Source organism: Peromyscus maniculatus, chromosome 12 (assembly GCF_049852395.1).
Source record: "Peromyscus maniculatus bairdii isolate BWxNUB_F1_BW_parent chromosome 12, HU_Pman_BW_mat_3.1, whole genome shotgun sequence".
Classification (NCBI taxonomy): Eukaryota; Metazoa; Chordata; class Mammalia; order Rodentia; family Cricetidae; genus Peromyscus; species Peromyscus maniculatus.
The window spans coordinates 70,954,666-70,980,526 of NC_134863.1; the positions used below are offsets into that span (position 1 = coordinate 70,954,666).

General features: G+C 35.8%; 1 protein-coding gene across 2 annotated transcripts in view; it reads left to right on the top strand.

Moving 5' to 3' along the window:
• Nucleotides 1-25,861, top strand: part of Ncam2 (neural cell adhesion molecule 2) — a 423,714-nt gene that overhangs the window by 308,924 nt on the left and 88,929 nt on the right. For both annotated transcript variants that reach the window (XM_076549131.1, XM_076549130.1), the window contains exon 9: nucleotides 2,298-2,448. In XM_076549131.1, the coding sequence (XP_076405246.1) occupies nucleotides 2,298-2,448 (151 nt within the window). The remainder of the gene's footprint in view (nucleotides 1-2,297; nucleotides 2,449-25,861) is intronic.

The following is a 25,861-nucleotide window of genomic DNA, read 5'->3' on the forward strand; positions in this document are numbered from 1 at the left end:
ATAATTCGAGTTGATGGTATTCAAATTGTAAAATGTGCTCGGACAGAAAGGTGATAACACACAGAGGTCCTTAACTGTCAAGCTGAAGGATTGGAGTTTACTTGGGAAGTTATGATATTTGCAGTTATACAGCCAAGGTGAGATGAAATATTCATGAAGTTATTATGAAAACAAAAAAATTGCTGATAAAAATGTTCCTAGTAACACAAGAAATGCTTTCTGCATTTCATATTATTTTGGTCAGAAAAACAAGAAATATATCTATGCATTTTGCAGTGTTGGAAAGTAGATCTGAGTAGCATTCAACCTAAAAAATGTACCTACTCCCTCTTGATTGAAGAGACATGTATCAATATCATTCAAAGCGGTACAAGTTGAGACAGGACAGCTGGAGCAGAGCAGATTGATTGATTATTATTAGTTATTGGGACAGAAAGATGACAGCTGAGGAATGTGACAGCTTCAGATACTCTACTTCTAGAAAATTCATTAACAAATTAAATTCCAAAACCCTATCTAAGTAGCCAAACATATGATACTATACAGGGCATGGCAAAAGTTCCTATCATGGAAAGAAAAATAGATCTCACTGCCTTGTCTGGAGGAGTTAATTCCAGACCTGTGTAACTGCTGGCTATGGGGAACATAATTGTAATTCCTTCAGTAACAGAGGTTGGATACCACAAAGTTGTTGGCAGCCTGGGCTGCATAGAAGACTTTATCTCAAAACAAAGGGAAGAGTCTAGACATAATCATGGTGATTTGAGATACATATCAAATGCCTATGCTCTTGAAGTGAGATAGCTGCTTTTGAAAATCTTGGTGAGGAGAGGTCTTGGGAGGAGCAAGAATGGAGAAAAGCATCAGTTTATATACTGGCAGAACTGAAACACCTTAAAAGGAGTATTCTGAAAAGAAAAGAAAATGCAGACAGTCATCTGGGAGTTGCTTCAAAGTCCAGGGTCTGCATGGAAAGTCTAAGGTGTAGCCAAAGACAGGAAACCATGGGAAAACTGGACAATTTGGGGCATCATGATAACCAAGAGAAGTCTGCTTACTGAAGGAAGGCTAGTTCTGCTGAATAAGGAATGGACACTTGCACCTGAAGGGTGATGGGATCCCTGTGCAATTGTGGAGAATGACTTACTTACCTTGTGGAAGAATTTTATGATTTGACTTGTTGGTTTTCTCATCCTTTTAAATTGTATGGTTGCTTGCATTTTGTTGTTCTTTTGTTCAGTTTCATCATTTGGTGGGAGAATGTCGTATTTCCTTAAACTAAACTTTGCTATATTATTTGTGAGTCATAAAGTGTATTTTTGGTAGAAAAAGTCATTATTAAAGTTGTTTGAGAAGATTGCTTTTTCTGATACAAGGTAAATTCTAAGTAACCTGACATTATCTGATTATGTAACAACTACATTGATAAAATTACAAAACGAAAATGAATCCTACTCTGCCCCATAATCAATATAATGTTGGATAAAGGCATCTTTTGATATGAATTGAATTTTGATGATCCCAAAATTATGATAAAATTTCAGAAATGTATAGACGTTTATTTTAAGTTCAGTCACGTAAGAACTCACCCATAAAGAGAGCAAAGGAGCAAGCACAGGGCCTGCACGGGTCACCCCAGGTCCTCTGCTTATGCGTTATAGCTTTCAGTTTAGTGTTTTCATGGGACTCCTTAGTGTGTGAGGGAGTGGAGTGGATATCTGATTCTTGTGCCTTCTCTTGGGCCCTTCTCCTGTTGTGGATTTGCCTTGTTCAGCTTCAGTGTTTTTGTTGTTGTTGTTGTTGTTATTGTTTGTTTTGTTTTAGATGACTACATTTTAGTTTGTTATGTTTGATGTTACTTTTTAGACTCCTGTTGTTTTCTACTGAGAGACAAAAAGGGAGTGGATCCAAAAGGGAGGGGATGTAGAAAGAAACCAGGAAGAGTGGAAGGGAGGAAACCTGTATCAGGATATATTATATGGGAAAAGAAATTATTTTCAATAAAAGGCAAAAAAGGTATAAAAATAACAGCAAAAAATAACTAAAAGTAGCTGACAAAATATTTGTGAAATGCTACCCTATGTCTCAGTGCCCTATGAAGAGTTGCTCATGTAAAATGAGAAACAGAATATCATAAAGTAGCAAATGCTGAAACTGTATTCTTCCATGTTTAAATGTGGTATCAGCACATGTTCATTGATATGCTGACATGACAAACATGATGAGCCTGCGCATCATTTCTCATCAACACATCTAAACTCTTGCTTTTTTTGTTGTTTCTGCATCTCTGTGAACAGAGCCCGGATGGCCGCATCGAAGTCAAAGGTCAGCATGGACACTCATCGCTGCACATCAGAGATGTGAAGTTGTCGGATTCAGGGAGATATGACTGTGAGGCTGCGAGTAGGATTGGCGGGCACCAGAGGAGCATGCACCTTGACATTGAATGTAAGTCGTGCTCAGTGTGTTCTGTAATTACAATAACTTTAGCTGGTTTGAGGAAACATGACTTTTATACAAAAATCAAAATGAGCGGTTAGTACATTTTTTTTCAATATTCAGTGCACAGCTTTAGAAGGAAGGAAACCATTCAGTCAGTTATTAGAGATAACCAGTGGAAGTCCATGTACATTTCACAGTGACTTGTATTTAGTGAACTACCAGAAAATGCCGACTGCTGTCCTTTGAAATATTGAGCAGAAAATACTAGATCAACGAGCCATATTTTTTTTGGTAATCAAGTTCTTAGACCGTGTATGTGTTTGTATATGTGTGCATGTGTGTGTATGTGCATGTGTGTGTATGTGTGCGTGTATATGTTTAAAGCCAAAGTCTTAGATATGTAGATGTATTTTCAGTCCTTGCTAATTTTGTTGAATTAATTGGCATCGACGTAAGATATAAAATGCAGTGACATATATCAATCCTTATACTTCAACAAAAATTTTTATTGTCTGTAAATTATTTTTAAAAGTGCAGATTATGAAAGAAATTGTCAATGGTTTTAATGATGAGGTGACTTCAAGACTATGTCGTTTATTATAATTACATGCTTAAAGACTAATACAAATTGAGCTTCTACCTTAATTCATTACCTCACATTTAAAATAAGTTTCTCTACATGATATTAAAGAGGAAAAATGTAAGGCCATTTTCAACAACTACATATGAATTAGGAATGCTGGATACTATCTGATAGCTGAAGAACATTAACGATCTTGGGGCAGGTTGTTTGAAGTGTTCTTGTTTTTAAAATATTTTATCATGGTATTTTTCACTGCATTAATATTAATAGAACATAATAGTAACTTAATTATGATACAACTCATATTGAGAATTTCTTTAACAAAAATAACCAAGATCAATGTGAATAAATTCTCATTTACGTACTTACCAACCGTACCAATCACAATTGCAAGAAAGCTATTTCATTGACGTTATATGCATCTTAACAAACAGCCCCTATAGATACTTTGAATGACTACTAATGTACAAGATTCAGTTACTTGTCTTCTTCAGAGACATATCTGTTCTAGTTATTTGCCTGTTTCTAAATCAGGGTGTTTCCTGTCTATTAATTCGGGTCCCATATGTGTTTTGGATCTTACTTCTTTATGTAGTGCATGGTTTGCCCATATTTTCTCCTACTGATTTGTCTTGCTTAGCTTTCAGTCCCCATTCACTGTCATGCCTATATGTACATCAATATAGTATCTAAATCTTACTTATTGTTACCATATGAATATAATTTATCTATTTCCAATTATTTAGTATGCTTATTGTTTTTCGAAGTTAAATATTAAAGAATGAAGATGCATACATATATTTTTATCTATCAGTTTAAATTCTTTTCCATACCCATTACATTTATGAAATATATAATGCTGGACTTTTATGTGTTACAGTTTGCATTGTATTTAATCTTGCTATGAATCCTCACTTCTCTAGTTCCTTCTTAAGCTTTGGAAATTTAATTTTTATGTTAAATTCTATGATTCATTTTCAGTTCACTTTGAAAAAATGTCTTCTTTATTTTTCAATGCATGTATCTCATTAGCAAACTATTATTTATTGAAATTCTTTCCTTTTCTGGAATATTTACTAAGATTAACAATCAATTTCTTCAAAGTTGTCAATTATAATTTTTTATTGTTATCATCTATTATGCATCTGTTTTCTATTTTGACTATTTTTGTCTTATTTTCATTATTCCCCTAATTTTTTAAGTTCTATATTCAATTTACTCATTATATAAAGTTTTTTAATGTGGCATCTTAAGTAAGTAATTTAATATATCTCATAGTTTCTAAAGCTGACATAAAACAATCACCATTTCTTACAATGTTTTAATCACATTCCAAGCTTTGAGATGTGTTGCATTTTTTATATATGCCAATTACTCCTCTTCATTAAGTAATATTTGAATATGTCCAGAAATACATTACAGTAATATTCATTGACAACTTTATATAAACGTCAGAATATGCATCTTAGCCAGTTACAAATATCTTGAAGAACTGAAAAGCCATACCATCCTGTTGATCTACCTTCTTCGTTAATGTTGTGACTCTATTACCCAACATTCAATTTGTTGTCCATTTCTTTTGGGTTAGCTTGTGTGTTGTTGTATAGTTTAGTATATATTACTCTGCCTCACTGTATAGTTCAAGTGAATAGAAACTCATGGCAATCCTCATGCATCTGCCTGCAGAGGGCTGGGATTACAAGAGTGTGCTGTCCTATTGAACTTTCTTTTTACATTAAGTGTGTACAGTGTCGATGTCCACAAAAATCAGTTCCCCACCTATCCTTATTCCTGAACAATATTTTCTTTGTTTTTGTGAGAATGTTCTGTTATTTTTTCTCCAAGGAGATGGTTTATCTGTCTTCTAGCCTGTGTTTCTAAAGAGAAATTTCTATAGTTTTCCCTGCATTTCTTTGGAAAAGCATATATCTTAATTTTCATTTGGGTATATGTATTATCTTTGTTATTTATCAACTTCATTAGAAACTGTCCAGATATGAGTTTCCTTGAATTCATCTATTTATGATGTACTGAGATTCTTCAACCTATCAAATCACAGTTGTCAACATGCTTGTAAAGTTTGGGGTCAATTCCAGGCATAATTCATCCTCCTAAACTCTTTTTTCTGTGACTATACATACATGCTTGTGCATACACTTGTGTGTGTACCCATACACACACCTATGTATATGGAACATTTTAAATTATCTCAGTGGCCTGTGAGGCACTTTTGAAACTTTTGTATTAAATATCTGGAGATTAACTCATTCAAGTTGCTTTACATTAATTTAATTGACAAACCAGTAATCCATTCCCTGTTATAGAGACCATGCTGTGAGTTTTTTGCTCTGTTGGAGATATTACTTTTTTTTTTGTTTTAAATTTTTAATCTTGTTCTGTTTTATTACATCAGTCATTTTCTTCTGAATTTCTCTTTGTTCATTCTTTTTGAGTAGTTGTTTGTTCTTTGTTTTTTTTCCTAACTCATGCACCACAGGTAAAACTTGCCTAAAGTAACAGCTCTAAACAAACAGCAAATTTATTAAACATCTGGGTCATTTTTTGGATCACATCTGTTGACTTTCTTTCCCCTTTGGGACTGACTGTTCTCTTCTGGTTCACTGAGTGTAAAGAAATGTTTAACTGTTTCGTGGATACTGTAAATGTTATGGTGTGCAACTTGAGTCTTTTCATAAAAAAATACGAATTTTTAAAAAACTTGATAATTTCCACAAAGTGTGGCGTTGCCTTCCTTAGCATTCATTTCAAGCTTTAATGCATTGGCTTATGTCTGACAAGTGTAAGCAAAAGTCTGGAACTGTTTGATATTTCTGTGGCATTTTACACAGAATTCTGGCACTGCCATTTCTGAAATCTACACAAGATTACCCTCATTCCTTCCTACATGGGCTGGCTCCATTCCAAGAATCTCTGCTCTTCTGGACTTGTTGCATCTACACTGCCTTATAGAGGGCCTTGTTAAGGACTGGACAAAACCCGACAAAGGCAAACACACTAGACACAGGACAGCAGTGGGTTTCCTGTTGTTGTTTTACTTGTCTGTTTTGTTTCATTTTCCTTTTTACCACCTTTCTGATTTGCTTTATTATCTACAGAGTCATCATATTGTTTTCTGATTTGTTTTTGGCAGTGTGTGGATAAGTGTCTTTATCCCCTAACCCTGACCCCAGTGTTTAAAGTTGTGTAACCCTGTGGAAACAGGCTATGATGGGATTGATATTTTGCCATCATAATATCTCTATCTATCTATCTATCTATCTATCTATCTATCTATCTATCTATCTATCTATCTATCTATCTATCTATCTCTATATATAGAGAGAAAACATATATATATATATATATATATATATATATATATATATATTCTATTTGCAATACAGCTTACAAAAATGAATGTAGCCATGTGTGGCAGTTCACATGCATAAGTTCAGCATTCAGGAAGCTGTGGCATGCTCACTGTAAATTTAAGAGCATTGACTACTTAAAACACCCTATCTAATTTTGACAGGGTTATTTAACTATTAAACGTACATGCTTGCTAACTTATAATAAACATACCTATGTGTACTAACTTTCATAGGGGAAGACTATACAACTTAATAATTAAAAACAGTAGAGTGAAAATAATACCATTTGCAATAAATTTGCAACCAAGATCACAAAAAGCAGTACAGGTGAGTTATAACTTATGATCTAGGAAATCTATCACAATTGGGGTGTTTCAAGTAGAAAAAAGTTATAGTAATGAATTTATCAGTACTCGAGGGGCCATGAAAATGACTGTGTTAAATAAATACTTATACAGTACATATGTCTGACTTCCTTATAGTATACACCTCTGTGTCAAGAATGGTATAAAGATTACAAAAATTTTAAACATTACAAAGTGTGACAAGAAGTTACCGTGGAAGTCCTTTCACCTGAACCAAACTGTACAATGCAAGAGTGTTACGAGTCAGTTGAAAATAATCAAGCCAGTTCTAATTTAAAATCTGTGTCATTTACTACAGTAGCACTGAACTAAAAGTGTTAAATGATTAAGCTTCTGTGCTCAAGCCCCTTTGTGTTTCAAAATAAGCAGGTTTGTTGGCATTCTGCCTGCGCATTTGCTATGTTTCAAAGGTGTCACCTTACTCTGAAACCAGAGTTGAACTAAAGCTGTAATTTAGAAAACAAAGGAGATAGCAAGCATGGGGTATGTGTTTTATTACAAGATGACCCAAATACATAGTATGTCTGAATCTAACTAGAATGTCATCAAGTTCTGTGACTAATTATTACATATTAACTAGTAATTATACTTAATTATTTTGTGACAAATTATTTAACAGTTACTTGGAACAATGCATGTTAAGAAATATTGAATCTTTTCATGATTTCTACTTGTATCTTTCTCATCTGATTTTTAATTCATGTTTGGCATAAAATAATTATAAATGTGCTTTTTCCTGCACTAGAAAGATAATTTGTAATATCAGACACATTCTAAAGTTAGATAGGCATAGATAACCTTATAACTCAGATTTATGTTCATTGCGTATTTTCAAGTGTTTATAGTTGCATAGATTCAGTAGACATGTGCTTTATTGAGTAAGTATTTGCTCAAAAGTTTACATTTCCACACTATCACCATGACTCTAAAGCACCATCTATAGGATAAGATAGATGATATATGCGTTCAACATTACCATTTAAAAACTACATCAGTAAATATTTGGAAATAAATATTTCTTTGTCATAGCACATAGCTTACATTTGTGTTTAAATTGTTTACCTTATGACCCCAACTTTTATAGTAGCCCTACCTCTTTTAACACTGAAATGTTACAGGGGAGTGCTCATTTGCACATACAAATTTGTTCTCCTGAATACAACAACATTTACATTTACAGCATGATGATTTCAAGAACAAGACTAATAGAATGTAAAGTATATTTCTACCTCCAAAAGGCCTAAGGAGACAATCATTTCAAAAATGGGTGAGGTAATCTTCCATCCATCAACTGTAGTTTTCTTTTGTTTGTTTGTTTGTTTTGTTTCTCAAATATTACATGTATTTCCTGTGAAAATGTAAAAGGTCACATTTTTTGGTTTATATTCTAACAGTTATTATAATTTTATATTAATTTCCCTCTTTCTGAAAGATATCATTTGAATCACATCAGAACGATATGTTTCAACACAAATGGAGATGAACAGTTATAAAGAATTTTAAGAAATAGACAACTCTTGAAAGATCAAACTTTAAAATCCAACACATTTCAAACATGTGAATAAAATCAGGCCTTATGAATAACTGAGGATTTAGCAGTTCTTCTTAATATCTGCCTGATACCCGTTAACACTGAACCCTGGATGCACCTTCCAACAGTGCATCAGTTCTCAGCAGGAAATCCAGTGTCTTAGTGGCCCCGGTAATATTCTAATTTCCTTCCTGTTACTATTATAAAATACTCTGTCCATAAGCAACTTAAAAACAGACAGGGTTCATTTTGGCTTACAGTTCGAGATCACAGATCTGTCACTGAAAAAAAAAAATCAAATAAGGAATTCAGAACCCATAGAGAAGCATTACTTGTTACCCTAGTAAGAAGCTAGTGCTTATCTAGATTTCTTGGACAGCTCAAGACCACTTACAGAAGAATGGTGCTGCCAATGGTCATTGATTCTCCTGCCTCAATTAATAATCATGTCAAAATCCAAATCCAAATGATATGCTATACTATGGACAATCCCTCATTCAGAACTTTCTTTTCTGACAACTCTAAAATTCATCAGGTTGACAGTTAAAGCTAACAGGGGCAGGAATTGTATAATAAAATAATGTAGCTGAGTATTTAAACTATGCATATCTTTTAGACTGCTTTGGAGACTGGAAGTGAAAAATCAGGTTACCAGCATGGTCATGTTCCTGATGAGCATTCTCTTCCAGATTGTCATGTGCTCACAGGGCCTTTCCTTGGTGCATGGCAAACATAAACCATGCATTTCTTTGTCTTTTACAAAGGCAACTCTCTTATCACAAATTTCCCTCTATCATTACCTCACTATAAACTAATTAACTCCCAAAGATTCTGTATATAAATTCCATGACACTGAAGACTAAAGAAGTTCCAGTATATGATTTTTGGAAGGATACACTCAGTCTATCACATTGCTACATACTCGAGGGTTTACAGGGAAGGCATCTCCTGGATATGATGAAAACAGTTTTCTAGGCCTATGTTTCCATTGGCATCATGTCTCAGAGCCGTCACTGGCCTCCTTGACATTCTAGTAAGTCAAAACAATGAAGTTCCACGATTCTGTGGAAAATGATTGCTAATCCATTCCTTGCCCTTACCCCTTCCTAATGAGATAGTACCAGTAGAGTCGTATTTCTGAATTACTACTAGTGCATATCAAACTTAAGTAAGAGTAGCATTTCTGTAGAGATATTAGATGTTAGGGACATGAGTTGGTTACTTTGCAATTGCTGTGATTAAGCAGCATTACCGTCTTGGAACAGGGACCAAAAAGGTTGCAAGAACAAAAGGTATTAGAGATCGACAGTGAAATCATGTTTATCAGATATCAAAGGACCATTAAACACAAGAACTCAATGTATTCCAGGATTACCTACACAAGAGCTACACAAAGGCCTACATAAAGATTAAGGCACCCAAAATCGGAGCTTTAATATGGGAAGGGCTCATAAATTCCCATCTCTTGCTAAAGCTCCTTTGTCAATTAATGGCTACTGGGGAGAGAGATTCAGTTTTCTTTAGGGAAGTGGTCATCGTGTGGCCACCCATGATCCTATCGATGGTCCTACACACAAGAATAAGCAATATGAAATGGAGTCAGTGCCTTTAAACCTGAGTAGATTCCCTTGGAAGGGAAAAGTGGTGGGGTATTAAGGAAAGAATCAGAAGGGAGGAAATGGCAGTGGATATGAATCACAAATCATGCTTATGAAATGCAAATTTGCTTTTTTGCTCTGAGGTACCAAACTTGTTCAAATAATCATCACATATTTATAAAGATCAGCATACTTTCACTAAGTTGGTTTAAAGTGATTAAAGAAGTAAATTCTGCTCTTCTGTATCTCCATTTAAAATGTTTCAGGTATTTTAATTCATAATATCCCTGTGTAAACTAGAAGCAATATTATGGAGGTTTTTCACATGTGCTATGTGACTAAAAGTGATATTGGACAACATCTAAGATCATCTTAGAAATGGTATAGAATAACATGATTTAATGAAATTATAATTAAATGTGAGAGACACAATATTCCCATGTATAGAAAGAGAGAAAAACCACTAAACTTGAAATATTTACAATAATTTAATAAAATAGAAACCATGATCCTAGATTTACCTAGGATATGTGATGCTCTGTATTCATACACCAGCATTGAAAAAAAATAGTGAAAATACATCTGGGTTTCTTGGCAGTGTGATTTTCTTTGGACTGGTTTAAATGTTTTTCTACAATTAAAAGAGTAATTACCAGTGTGATTAGACTGGTAATATGAAAAGCTGGTATAAGCTTTTAATACTTTAATTTTTCATTCCATGATTTATGCACAACATAAAATCATTGACCTGGTTCATTAATTATAAAACAGGTGTTCAATGCATTTTATTTTCTTACCTTGGTCAAAATTTATGTTTTTGACTGATTTTCCTAGTAGTTTTAATTTTTTTTATGCAGTGAAAATTCATTATATAAAACCTTCATATCATGTATTAATGGATCAAAATATATATTCATTTTAATGTAAGAAATTTATCTTGAAACAGTTAATAAAGAGAAAATCTTTGGAAAATCAGTTGTAGTAACAAACTCTATTAATTCCAATGCTTGTTAACCCCAGAACTTGAGAAGCAGTGACAGACCATCCAGGGGTGCACAGTGAAACCTTATTTCAGAGAGAGAGAGAGAGGAAGACAGAGAGAGAGAGAGAGAGAGGGAGAGAGAGAGAGAGAGAGAGAGAGAGAGAGAGAGAGAGAGAGAGAGAGAGAGAAGAAAAAGAGGAGGAGGAGGAGGAGGAGGAGGAGGAGAGGAGAGGAGAGGAGAGGAGAGGGTAGGGAAGAGAAGAGAAGAGAAGAGAAGAGAAGAGAAGAGAAGAGAAGAGAAGAGAAGAGAAGAGAAGAGAAGAGAAGAGAAGAGAAGAGAAGAGAAGAGAAGAGAAGAGAAGAGAAGAGAAGAGAAGGGGAGGAAGAATGTGTGTTACATATAAAGGAACCTGCTTATATGTATAACAATGTGTTACTCATTTTCTTTTGATTTGATAAAAGAAAGGAAAGGTTTATTTTGAGCATAAGGTTTGTAAAATATAGGAGTCCTTCATGGTGGGCAGGCATAGGTATACATACCAGCAAGTGTTGGGCAGGACAGTATTGCATCTGGAGCTAGAATCAGCACGAGACTGTAAACTGTCAAATCCTACCCACAGCAATGCACTTCAGTCAACAGAGCTGTATCTCCTCCTCAAACAGTGATAACAGATGGGGGACAAGTATTCAAATACCTCAGCCTCTGGTGTGAGGCTTCTCATTAAGCCACACATTTCACTCTGAGCCTTTGTAGGAGCATGTGCTATCATAAACAAATGAATGTAATCAAAATTTGAGTGTCCCCAATCCTGAGCATTTTCATCAACATTTAAAGGTCCAAAGTCTCTTCTGAGAATCAAGACAATCTCTTAATTATGACATCTTGTAAAAGTAACATGCGCCGGGCGTTGGTGGCGCACGCCTTTAATCCCAGCACTCAGGAGGCAGAGCCAGGCGGATCTCTGTGAGTTCGAGGCCAGCCTGGGCTACCAAGTGAGCTCCAGGAAAGGCGCAAAGCTACACAGAGAAACCCTGTCTCGAAAAACCAAAAAAAGAAAAAAAAAAAAAAAAAGTAACATGCAAATAACATTCTTCTAACATACAATACCATAGAATGTGCATTCTAATTGCAGTAGTCATACTGGAAGCAGCTTGAGGCAAAACTGAGCCAAAGCAAAGCTGAGACCCATAGGAGTCAACACCAAGCCTTTTTTAGATCCATGACCAGTGCCGAAGGGTTTGATTATCATGGCTTTGCTCCTCCAGCTTTGATGCCTGCAACATCCTTTCACAATGTCAAGGAGGTGTAATGTTGAAACACAGATAATCAGCACAAGCATACATCTATCTCTCCATTGTGCTAAATTATTTGCCTGTATGCAACTTTCACTGGCAGATATCCTACAGCTTTGTCATTTCCAACATCTCAGGGTCATTATCTAAATCAGTGTTTCAGTTTCCAGAAGCACCCTCTTACAGCCTTTCAGGGAATCTCTTGCCACTGTTAGCTGGTCTTAGCACCTCTCTGAAATGATGCAGGAAGCATCCATGTGTCCTTTATTCTTGTATCTTTCATGCCACTAAAACCAGTACCTCTTGAGCAAGATTTCCCTGTTTGGCTGCCAACCAGAGATGTACCCAAATCCCCTTTGATCATATTAGCACCAGGCTTCTTATGTGGAAGCACTCTAGGAGTAGGAATTTATTTAGGCTTTCTTATAAGTGAGGAGTTTAGCTGGGTGGAGTCTTCCTTCTAGGATACTTTTCTCATTGTTCCTGTGCAAAGAGGCCTCCTTTAACAGTGCTAACCTCATTAACAGTTACAGCATCTCCTTTCTAGTCCTTGTAGACTACCATAGGAGTTAGTAGTAGCATCCCTTCTGCAGATTCAGAGTTATGCTATCATAAACATTTCTCTGTCAAAGAAATTAGTCCATTATTCTCTTTTAAGGAGTTTGCTTATCCTTACTTTAAGTCTGTGAATATTTTGCCTGTATGCATGTATATGCACCAGGGGCATTTCAGATGTCTGTGGATATGAAAATAGTGAACTGACTCCCTTCGAACTAGAGTTACATACAGTTACAAGCTGTCCTGTGCATGTTAGGAACAAATCGTGTGTCCTCTGCAAGAGCATCAAGGGCTTTTAACTGACAACCTGTCTCCCCAGCCAAATAGTCCATTATTGTTATTATTATTATTATTTATTATTATTATTATTATTATTATTATTATTATTATTATTATTATTATTGAGACAAACTGTTAGCGCACAGTTAGAAGGCAAACATTTTTTTTTTCCAAAATTTTACAGGAACAACCTTTCAACTGATGTTAATATGGTTTCCATTTTAAACCACCCAGTCTGGCCCTCAGTGAACAGCATTTCTCTTGGTACTTTCATGTTCAAACCTCTACTAGAATTTGGTTACAGCATTCAAATGCTTTCCTAGCCCAAAGTTTAAAATCTTCCAAATGCCTCCAATAAAACAACCTGGTTGGTTATTCACATCAACAACACTCAATCTGGTACCAACTTTTATATTATTGACTTTGCTGTTGCTGTGATAAAATATCATGATGTAAAGTTTTTTTGTTTTTTTTTGCGGGGGGAGGAGGGGAGTTCATTTGGAACTCATGGTGCTGGAGAAAAGTTGCCCATCCTAGTATGGAGGCTTAGCAGCAAGCTTCAGGCATGGTGACAGGATCAGGAGGCTGTGAATCACATCTTTATCCACAGGCACAGGGCAGAAAAACCAAACAGGAGGTGGAAAAGAGCTATAAATCCCCAAACCGATCACCAATGACATGCTTCCTACTTCAAGGCTTAACCACTTCCCCAAACAGTCCAACAAATAAAGGCCACATGTTCACATCCCCAAGTCAATGATAATTCTTATTCATTCACATCACACTTCCATTTGAATAATTATACCCCCTTTGATAACTAACACTTTATATAAGATACCTATTTATGCCTTTTATATGTAAAATTGTAACTCGTAATAAAATTTTTTAAAAATATTATAACAATTTATGGAAAATCTAATTAACACCAGTTACATATTATGGAAAACAACAACTTTGGGAACATGTATTTTTATTGATGTTTTAACTATCATAGAGAATGCTACTCATCATATAGGAGAAAGATTTTATCAAAATTAGAGTGACCCACCTTACTTATAATCAACCTACTCTGTGAGCAGTAACAATTATATCATTAACAAAAACTGAATTAGAGAGAAATCAATAGTCTGCTAAAAATGCCATATATAGATATTATTTATTACGAGTAATCTTTAGGTCTTGACTTGTGTGTCATAAAATATTCTGAGATTTATGCATAAGATGGCAGTTTAAATTCAGTATGGAAATGCGTATCCAGTGTCATGGTTAACTGGCATTAAGTGCACATCTAATTTAGAATTCCATCCTGCCAGGAGGATTCCCATGGTACCTGGACTGAACTCAGTTAATTGCCGTAGCTGATTCTTCATATGTCTCAACATATAGTAGAACTAGATCTATGAAATCATTTATTGAATTAGTCTCAAAATGTGCCAAAGGATATATTAGCTTTTACTCCCTTGATAGTTTTTCAGTGCATAAATTAAGTGAGTAAATTCAAAGAGAAGAGAAGAGTCAATGTGCTTCAGGAAATTTTTGAAATGCATTTAATTTTTCACTAATTAGGGGGCTAACTTCTTCACAAAATAAGTAATAAGAATCTGAGGAAGGAAAATGCATAACTATAAAAATAATTCTAGATTAGCCGGGCGGTGGTGGCGCACGCCTTTAATCCCAGCACTCGGGAGGCAGAGCCAGGCGGATCTCTGTGAGTTCGAGGCCAGCCTGGGCTACCAAGTGAGCTCCAGGAAAGGCGCAAAGCTACACAGAGAAACCCTGTCTCGAAAAACCAAAAAAAAAAAAAAATAATTCTAGATTGCAGTACAAAATGTTGTGTGTTTAGACAGTGAAACAAATATACTTTGACTACTCTGTTACATTAAGGGATTACTTCTAAATTATACACTTACCTTGAGTTTTTGAATTTTGATTTATTTATTTTTTAATTACTGACAAACGCTTGTATATCAAATATAAACTCTGATGATGTACAGAAAATAATTTTATCCTCACTTCATGAAACTCGTGTTTTAATCAGGGGAATAAAAGTCAAGCTGCTGAAGGAAGGGACATGTTGACACATGTCTTTAGCTGGTTTCACTATTGACTGGACATCATAGAGTGTATATATGCAAACTTATAAGGCTAGGCAATTATAGGTATACAGTATTTTAATTATGGGATTGCCCTTATAAACATTCTAGCTCTTAACTAGAATGGCTCTAAGTCTTGATGGGTTCTTGACCATCTGGGTCCTTCCTGGCTATGTAGGAAGGAAAGTATAAATAACTCACAAAGGGATAGATGAACAATGCTTGGGCATAAGAGTGTTTATGGAGAGCTTTGTAAAATCATGTAGAATCTGGGATTTAAAGGCTGTGAGTTGTAGAGTTCACGAGGCCTAAAGAATGACTGTAGCTTTTCCTGGTAGATAAATGCGGGTCAATAAGTTACTAAGGAATTTCTATGATAAATCAAGCAGGGGTTATGAGCTAGACAAGGGAGATAAAAAAAAGGTAGGGATTTTTTTTATGAATTGTAATTCAGTAGTGATGAGTAATGGCAAGACTTTCATAACAATAGTAACAAAAAGAAAACTTTTTATTGTATGAAAATAAGAAATTATTGCTATTGATTGTGATTCTTAAAACTTAACGTGGTAACTATCCAGAAAATTATCCATTTCTTTTAGATTTTCCAGTTTTGTGGAGTAGAGATTTTTGAATTATGACCTGATGATTCTCTGGATTTCCTCATTGTATGTTGTTATGTCCCCCTTTTCATTTCTGATTTTGTTAATTTGGATGTTCTCTCTCTGTCTTTTGGTTAGTTTGGATAAGGGCTTGTCTATCTTGTTGATTTTATCAAAGAACCAAGTCTTTGTTTCATTAAATTTTTGTATTGTTCTCTTTTTTCTATTTTATTGATTTCAGCTCTCACTTTGATAATTTCCTGGCATCTATTCTTCCTAGGAGACTTTGCTTCTTCTTGTTCTAGAGCTTTCAGGTGTGCTGTTAAGTCACTAGTGTGAGATTTCTCCAACTTCTTTTTTGTTGTTGTTGTTGTTTTGTATGTTTGTTTTGTTTTTCAAGACAGGGTTTCTCTGTGTAGCTTTGCGCCTTTCCTGGAACTCACTTGGTAGACCAGGCTGGCCTTGAACTCACAGAGATCCTCCTGCCTCTGCCTCCCGAGTGCTGGTATGAAAGGCATGTGCCGCCGCCACCACCACCACAACCTGGCTTTCTCCAACTTCTTTATGTGGCCATTTAGTGCTATAAATTTCCCTCTTAGCACTGCTTTCATAGTGTCTATTGTGCTAGAAATCTCATCCAATGACTGAGGGAAGCAGATGCAAAGATCCACTGCCAGGAACCAGGTGGAGCTCCAGGAGTCCAATTGGCTAGAAAGAGGAGGGACTGTATGATCGAGAATTGTTTAGACCAAGATTAGAAAAAGCAAAGGAACAAATAGCCAAACTAATGGAAACACATGAACTATGAACCAATAGCTGAGGAGTGCCCAACTGGATCAGGCCCTCTGGAAAAGTGAGACAGTTGATTGGCTTGAACTGTTTGGGAGGCACCTGGACCTGTCCTCAGTGCATGAGCTGGCTGTTTGGAACCTGGGGCTTATGCAGGGACACTTAGCTCAGCCTGGGAGGAGGGGACTAGACCTGTTTGGATTGAATCTACCAGGTTGAGCTGAATCCCCAGGGGAGTCTTTGCCCTGGAGGAGATGGGAATGGAGGGTGGGCTTGGGGGGAGGTGGGGGGGCAAGAGGGGGGAGGACAGGGGGAATCTATGGCTGATATGTAAAATTAAATTAAATTTTAATAAACAAAACAAAACAAAACTTAACGTTAAGGCATCTGCATTAGTTGCTGTTCTATTTCCATGAAGAGATGTTATAACCAAGGCAGCTTAGAAGAGAAAACATTTAATTGTGCACTTGCTTTCAAAGGGTTAGTCCATGGCTATCATGTTGGGAAGTATGGCAGCAGGCAGGAAAACAAGTCACTGGAGCAGTAGCTGAGAGATTTCCTGTTCTGCAAGCATTGGGAAGATAAAGTAAGACTGAGTCTGATATGGACCTTGAAATCTTAAAGCCTTTATCTAATGGCAAGCCTCTTCCAACAAGGCCACAACTCCCAATTCTTCCTAAATTAGGGAATAATGTTCAAATATATGAGACCACAAGAGGCATTCATATTCAAACCACAACAGTAACAGACACAAAAATTCCATATCAAAGAGAATAGAAGAGGAAGAATTTATTGCAGTATGCGAATGCCTTAGGAGATCATATATCAGTCTACTGTCACAAATTTTGTTCAGGACAAACAATGTATTACAACCTTAATGTGAACTTTAAAGTATAAGTTTATCTTCAAAACTTTTTTAATGTTTTTGTATGTGTTCTTGTATATATATGCTGTGAGTGTGAGTGCCTCCACAAACTAGAAAAGAAACTCCCTGGGACTAGAGTTACAGCTGAATGTGAGATGACCCATGTGGATGCTTAGCAATTTCTGGAAGAATAGCAGATGTTCTTAGCTATTGAGAAAGTTCTTTCCCCTAAATAATTTTTATAATTTCACTCATTAAGTGAATATCAGACATTAGGATAGTCAATTACCTTACATTACTATACACGACTTAATCGAAATTAGGTCAAATATTTATGTATTTCAGCTCCCACTTCCTCTGACATTCTTTGTTGCCAGCATGATATGGAGGCAGAATTAAGATGCAGTTCAGCCGTCCTGGGGAAAAAAAAATCACATCTAGACAATTTCAGAGTAAGAGGCAGAAATGAAAAAAGAAAGTAAAAAGTTTGCCTCAAGCAAGTAATTGAGTCAGAAAATAGAATGAGACAATGAGCAGCCCGTGTGAGATAAGCAGTATCTCTCTCCACAGGATGGGGGAAAAGAAGGAAGAGGACATTATCAACATGAAGTTATTATTGTCAAGTCTGAGTGCAGAAAATGTTTGCTGATTTCTAGTAAGATCAGGGTTGGAGAATTGGTCATGTTTAGTGAATACAAACTTTTTGAAGGAGTCATATACAGACAGATTAGATACTGGCGCCAGATATTGGAGAAATTATTTTGGCCACTCCACGTAGTTAAAAGGATATTTATTTAATGGTATAACTCACAAATTAAGTAATGGGTAGGTCGCAGGGTCTGGGGAAGGTGTAATGCAGTGCAGCGGTGTTCTCCGGAGCTCTGCACAGTCAATCTGCACCGGTCAGCGTTCCGGCACCGAGCGCGCCCAGAGCAAGCGCTGGCCCATCCAGCTCTCGGGTCCCCAGGCGCCTCCCCTCGCCCCGCCTTGTAGGCGTGACAGTTGCCAGAGTCTCAATGGGGGTTGGAACTTCCAGAACCAAGCTGGAATGGCTACCCACTACATCTCCCCCTTTTTGTCTAAATAAGAAGGTTCTAAACTAATACAAGACTATATACAAAGGAATGGTTATCAAATATTGTCCAGAAATAATGAGAGATAATGACCTAGATAAGATGTAACTACAACCAATGCAAACAATATCAAGCAAGAAACACATACTAAAATCCAGAGAAGTATAGAGCATAGGTAAACAGCATGTTATAAAGATCATTCAAAGGTGTCCTATCCTAAAGAACCTGAACCTAATACTTAATATGTTCTATCTAAGATATTATATATACTAAGTTGTAACTATAACTGCTAGTCTTCAATCCCATCAAAGACCTGAGAAGGAACATAATGGTCCCTGAGAAATGGTAAATGGATGCAAGCAACTTTCGGGAATCTTGCAAGAGTAGACCAAGACAGCTGGCAGCCTGGACAGTCACCTAATGTTTCTCAGCATTGTTGGTGCATTCAAATTGGCTACAGGCCTATAGTATCTGACAGACCATTTTCAGAAGCAGGATTTCTGAAAGACCATCTTACCCTGTCTTGGCAGAGTACAGTGGTCGCTTTCCTTGTGTCCCGCTTGTCCAGAAAGGAGAGCATTGCATTTGTACTGTCAGCCATCAAGGCAAGGGCAGTTCTTTGCCCAGTAGGCCATTTTTTGCCAAAAGACAAACTTCCAAATGGAAATGTCTTAGAAGCCCAACATTCTCTCGGGATCAATTGGTGCAGCCAGGAGCAATTGTGTCTCACGTCAACAGAATTCTAAGTTATTTAAATGCCATATTCTCCAGGTCTATGAAGTGTTTGAAGATTACCTGCCCATCTGACCTATGTATCTGTAAATCTGGATAACCTAACTAACGTAACTATAGAGATGACAGGCATAGGCGACTATAAATCTATAAATCTTATCTATCGAAATAACCTAAGGACTAAGGCTTCACATAAATAAGGTAAACAGTCTATAAGCAAATGTATGGTGAAGAACGATGACTTCAAAATTGTGACAATACACAAGATATTTATAACAGAGGTAGGAATATATAGTGCGATATGCAATATGACAATAATATTAAATATATATCAATATACCGAATACCCTAAACAGAAGTAGAGCATATATAAAGTATGACAGATATAAATTTACATTTGTATCAATATAAAAATGTTTCAAATAAGAGTAGAAATATATGTACATTATAACAAATATAGTTCTGTATTTGTATCAATATACAAATTATCTTAAACAGGAGTATAAAAATAGTTTACATTTGTATCAACATATAAGAATCTATAACAGTACAAATTACAGTGCAAATTATCTAAGGTTGCTATTTTACTAAGTTTGTTTACTAGTATATACAATGATTTACCATTATATCTTATACCTATCTGTTCCATTTCTTCTCCCCCCACCCCACCCCCTTTTTTTTTTTTTTTTTTACAATCCTGAGTTAATATTTTCTTCTACCCCCAACCCTATAACTGTCATCCATAACTCTGAGAATTATGAAACCTAAGGGAGAAGGGGCGTCGTTTTCTTAGAATTGCTTCCTGCCGTTTAGGGGGTGATGTTATCTCTGTTGGGTACTGTGAGAAAGGTCAGATAGTTAAATCTCAGTTAGATTAACTGTAGGTTCTGCAGCAAGTTTTAGAGTAATGGGTAAGATTGTCTGAAATTCTGGCAAGAAGTGTAGTATGATGATGATTACCATGGCATCATTCTGGATTGGGTAGAGTTGTTGTTGTTGGGGCCCCATCTTCCTTCTGGTGACTTCTGAGATTGCTATTGGAAAAACTTCTTTGTTATCAAAAATGGGAGGTTTGGATTTAAAGAGGACATAGCATGTAAAAAAGGATTCTGAGAAATCAAGAGTAAGCATGGAGAGAATTAGAATTTAGAAGACAATGGTCCCTTTTTATTGGTTTCCTTCTGTCTCACACCAGAGGGCTCTTCTGATATGGGACTGAAGAATCTCTTAAACTTTTCTTTTAACAATATGCTTGGGTTTAGAGAAGGAGTGAGCCAATTCCATCTCCAAAGCCAGCTTGGCTATAGTTGAATTGGAACCACAACTTTTCTAGATTGATAGAGAGAAAGATGTTAGACAGTGAGATTTTACCATGTGTAGATTGGTACCAATAGATTCTTCCTTTCTGCTGTAAACATCCGGATATCCAAGGCCTTATGAGTTTTGGAAGATGGGTATTTCCATTATCCTGGAAAGACAAAAACAGAACCCTACCCCACCCTTTGATTGTTAAATTTTTCTTACAACTTGTAGAGATGTCACATTGGTGGATGATCTTTTACTTCTCTTCATCAAGGGGTTTTTCCTGTTCGAATCGAATTTTTATTAATTTTGTTGGTATCCATAGCTTTTCTTCTCCTGCAGAAATAAAGGCAAAACCCCTTCCCCAATGTAGAACATATCCAGGTTTCCATTCTGAGGTCAGCACATCCTTAAAATAAACTGGTTGGTTTAGCTCAGGAGTTTTGTCTGTTGTCCAATGTCTCTCCACAGCTGTTGTTCCTTTCTCATTAGCATTGAGAAAATTCAAGGTTAATAAAGCACTATGCAGTCTATTTCTAGGAGTCGTTGTTACCTGTTGCTGTTTATTTAGCATATCCTTTAAAGTTCGATTGGACTGACTCATAGGAAAGTTGCTTGGTATGCTAGTATGATTAAATGAAATATTCAATGAAAATTATTCACAGGAAAACCTAGCTTTGCTTTCTGTCTATACCTATGCAACTAATTTAAATAAATTCTACTTGGAGTTCATTGCATCTTAACAATAGTTTGGAATATCATAGTTATTAGTTTTTTTAATGTCAAACATCAAACCTGACTTTGTTGACACATGCCTCTTATCCCAGTAGTTAGAAGGCTTAGATAGGAGAATCTTCAACAGATGGTGGCCAGCCTTAACTATGTAGATAGTACCCATCTGACCAGAGATAACAACTACCTTGAGAACAGAAAGAAAAAGAAAAAGGAAGGAAGGAAAGAAGGAAGGAAGGAAGGAAGGAAAGAAGGAAAGAAATAAATACTTTTATTTCTGATATTTTGATTAATAATTTGTATATTTTATGAAGAAATGCATTCTTTTATTGACCATTGAGATTTAAAATATTTTTTAATTTTTTGACAGTATAATATATTTAGGAAAACTCTGCACACCACTTACTGCCTCCAAACTTCCTCTATGTCCTCTCTTGTTTTCTTTCATATTCACAGCAACTTATATTTTCTTAATTGTTGTTATATATCTACTTGAACATACATATATATTCCTAACAATATAAGTATATTGTATTCATTCTCTGTGTGTGTGTGTGTGTGTGTGTGTGTGTGTGTGTGTGTGTGTGTGTGTGTTATCAGGGTTGACCATTTGGGATTGGATAACCAATTAGTATATTCTTCACTGATTTAGGAGCCTTAAGGTAATTAACATTATTCCCAGTATAGACTACTCTATTATTTCTTGTTGCAAGTGTGTTTAGAAAAATAATTTTATAAGCCTGACTTAATTAGCATAAACCCAAGTTTATTAAACCTTGAAAACCAATGATTGCCTTTTGTATTTTCAAATGCTTTGTTGTTCATTAAACAAGACCCATATCCATATGTATTTTAAAAATCTATCTCATTCTCATATGTTATTTATTATAAAACTCACACATTTTATAAAATTTGGAAATTGTTTAATCAGATTAAGTAATTAAAAATATTTTTTTAATTAATAGATATTCTAAATTTCTTTTTGTTGTCTTTTTTTTTGATTTTTCGAGACAGGGTTTCTCTGTGTAGATTTGTGCCTTTCCTGGATCTCACTCGAACTCACAAAGATCCACCTGGGTCTGCCTCCAGAGTGCTGGGACTAAAGGCATGCGCCACCACCGCCCAGCTTGTTGTCTATCTTAATAAGTGATAATGTGAGACCTTTATTTGAATGAGGTAGAAAATAAGCAAATCAAGTTATTAACATAACATATTTTTAAACTTTTTTTTCTTGAAAACAACTGAATTAACTCCTTAGGAATTTAGAATTATACAGTAAATTATTCAGAAATATTGTTGTAGAGTTTTTAATCGCTGTAGCCAAACACCCTGACCAAAGGCAACTTGGAGTGGAAAGGGTTTATTTGTCTATGCGTTTCCTGTCCATTGCAAAGGAAACACAAAGCAAGAGTCAGCACAGAAACCTGATGGCAAACCAGAAGAGAGGCTGTCAGGGAAGGTTGCTCACTTACTTTGTCACCAAGGATTACTCAGCCTCTTTTTTAAAAGCATCTAGAATGAAGTACCCAGTAATTGTACCACTCCGAGTCCCACTTGATGCATTTACCAAAAAGAATTAAACAAAACAAAACAAAATAAATGAAAAAAATCTCCTGTATATAAATCTCAGGAAACATCATTGAAGAGGTAGCAGAAACTTTTAAGAACCAGAGGAGCAAGAAATCTGTGAAATGGTGTCTCATAAATGACAGAGAAGCATCATTCATAAATCCTCAACAATATGGTGCCAAAATAAGGTCTGACCAAGAATAACAAGTAGAAATTTACTAACAAGGAAGGAAGGACACAGTAATCTCACGGGCACTCTATCTTTAGACAAACAAAGACACCTAAAGAAATGTGAGATCTTCTTAAGGAGTGTCTCCTATGGATGAGTCCCATATGTGTTTAACCAATACCAAGGAGCTTGCCCTCAAATCATACATACAAACAACACTAAATGAACTAAGCTAGTTTTAGTCATAATTTGTGTATGCATTTATATATGTAACATAAAGAAACTTCCAATTTAAGAGGACTCAAGGGGCTTTAGTTGGAAGGGATTGGAGGGCATAGAGAGAAGTGAGGAGATTGATATATTTAAGTAAAACATAATAGAATCCCCAAAAGAAGCAGAGTCAATGTTCCACTTAAAAATTCAATTTTCTGCCAAGACATTCATGAATATGTTGATACTTGTTTTCAAGTTATGAAACATTAAGAACTGAAAGCAAACATTAAAATGTTATGTATTTACACCTAATATTTAAATATTCATAATTTATACCCAAGGAAGCAGTCATTTTAAATCATTCTTTATAACTGTCACTGTACATTTTTAATAGTAATTATTGTTCAAGTCTGGTGATTTCATGTCATGAACAAGCATGTTTTTGTACCCCTTTGAATCTGTCACACTGAGTGCTGCTGAGAGTTTCCTTTGGATTATCATCACAAATCTTACAGCAGAACCTGTCAACAACTCAATTGCAAGAAGACATCCTGATTAAAAGTAATAAATGCCCTAAGTGGACACCAGCAAACACACATACACAGTCAAAGATATTCTTAAAGGTTTTGAGTATCACATGAGGGTGTGTGACTAGTCTTATTGTAACTTGTTAGGCCATGTTCAGGGGATATTCAGAGGAAGCCTGCTTTTTTTTTTTTTTTTTTAGAATGGAGGGAGGGGAATTTGAGGTTGAGATTTAATGGATAATAGAAGAAGTTTTTTAAAAAAAGATTGTAATTTAAAATTCACAAATAAAAACAATAAAGCTTATTATAAAGAAGATAATTGGTAAATGCTAGAATGGATCTGAAGAAACAAGTATTCTATTATACTTTTGGAATGATAGTACTTTATACATCAGTTATACATACTAGTCAAAATATAGAATCAACCTAGGTGTCTCTCAATGGATGCATAAAATCGTGGTATATATACACATCGGAAATGTAGGTTGTCTTTTTCAGTACAGGGATGCAATCTGTCAGTTTGACAGTTCTAGTTTTTCTATAATGGTCTCCATCTGTTGCAAACTATACAAAGTGCTACATTTTGTAGCAGGCTTTCTCGGAACCCTGGCCCCGAAATCAAGATATAGGGACTTATGGTTAGTTATGAATGCTTAGCCTTAGTTTAGGCTTGTCCTACTAGCTCTTATAACTTATATTAATGTGTTTCTCTTTACCTGTGTTTTTTGTTTGTTTGTTTTTGTTTTTTCGAGACAGGGTTTCTCTGTGTAGCTTTGCGCCTTCCTGGATCTCGTTCTGTAGACCAGGCCTCGATCTCACAAATATCTGCTTGCCTCTGCCTCCTGAGTGCTGGAATTAAAGGCGTGCACCACCACCTCCCGGCTGTCTTTACTTGTGTTTTATTGTAGGGCTTTTTACCTTCCCTTTCTCCAGTATGTCCTAGTTTCCTGCTTTCACCATGTCTGGCTGGCTGGTGGCTGCCTTGCTGGCAGCATAAATAAATGAAACACATCTTTACATAGTTAAATAAATATTCTGCAACTCAAACAAAAGTAATACATCTTTACTGAGTTAAACAAATATTCTATTCCATAACATTTACCTGTGGGTATAATGATAAAGTTTTAGTATACAGGTATAAATTACACTGGTTTATTAAAGGAGTGATAAGAGGTTCTCCTCTAAATCTATGACCATGTTACCCTTGGGTGGTTGGCTAGGTTTCCAATACCAGACATGATTTCCCTCCAGTTGAGCAGGCTTTAAGTCCATTTAGACAGCTGTTGGTTACCACAAAGTTCTGAGTGTCATTGCTGCACCTAGGGTTACCATGCTATGATGATAATTGTTGTGGTTCATTGGCATTACAACAGGGTAGGAGTGCCATTGGCTTCCTTTCCCTTGTATGTTTGGGTATGAAACTTAGTGCCCAGAAAGGAAGATTCCAACTCAGAGTTTCCAAGTCCTATATCTGAAGAAGAGGGCATCTTCAGCATAAGAGATTTATCTTTGATAGCTGGGAGGTAGCAAAGGATTAGAACAATAGCTTATTGTTGTGATAATTTATTTTACTCTGTGATCAAATACCCTGAATGTGGGTTTCTTACGCCTAATAGAAAATATTAGATGGTCTATGGCTCTTGGCTGTGAGCACTATCAATTTAAGTGGGATGCTTCATTTAAACTGTGAATGCACATGCAAGTGCCATCAAGCACACACACACAGTACATATATTTGTACTATATATGATTTAATAAAAATAAAGTATGATTCATTATGTCTCTTTTCAGATGTCTCTAGTGTTGTTTTCCTCCTCTCTCCTTGTCTAGCTGTATTGGCCTCCTTTTCCTCCCCAGTTAATCCCCCATATCCATCTTCCCATTTCCCTCTTTATATCACTTATGCTCTGCTGTTTCCATCTCCAGTGCTTCCTCCACCGCACTCTCCCTCTCCTCCCTTTCCTGAGTTCTGTGTTTTCTCCAGGTTCTAGACTCACATGAAAGGTGTAGAGCTATAGTATTTGCGTTCCACATTCCTATTACTCATTTATCAGCTGAAGGACACTTAAGTTGTTTTTATTTCCTAGATATTGTGAACGGATTAGCAAGGAGCATGGCTCAGTATCTATTGTGTAGAGTGTTGATACCTTTGGGAATATGCCTAGGAGTGCTGCATCTGTGTCTTGTGGTAGATTT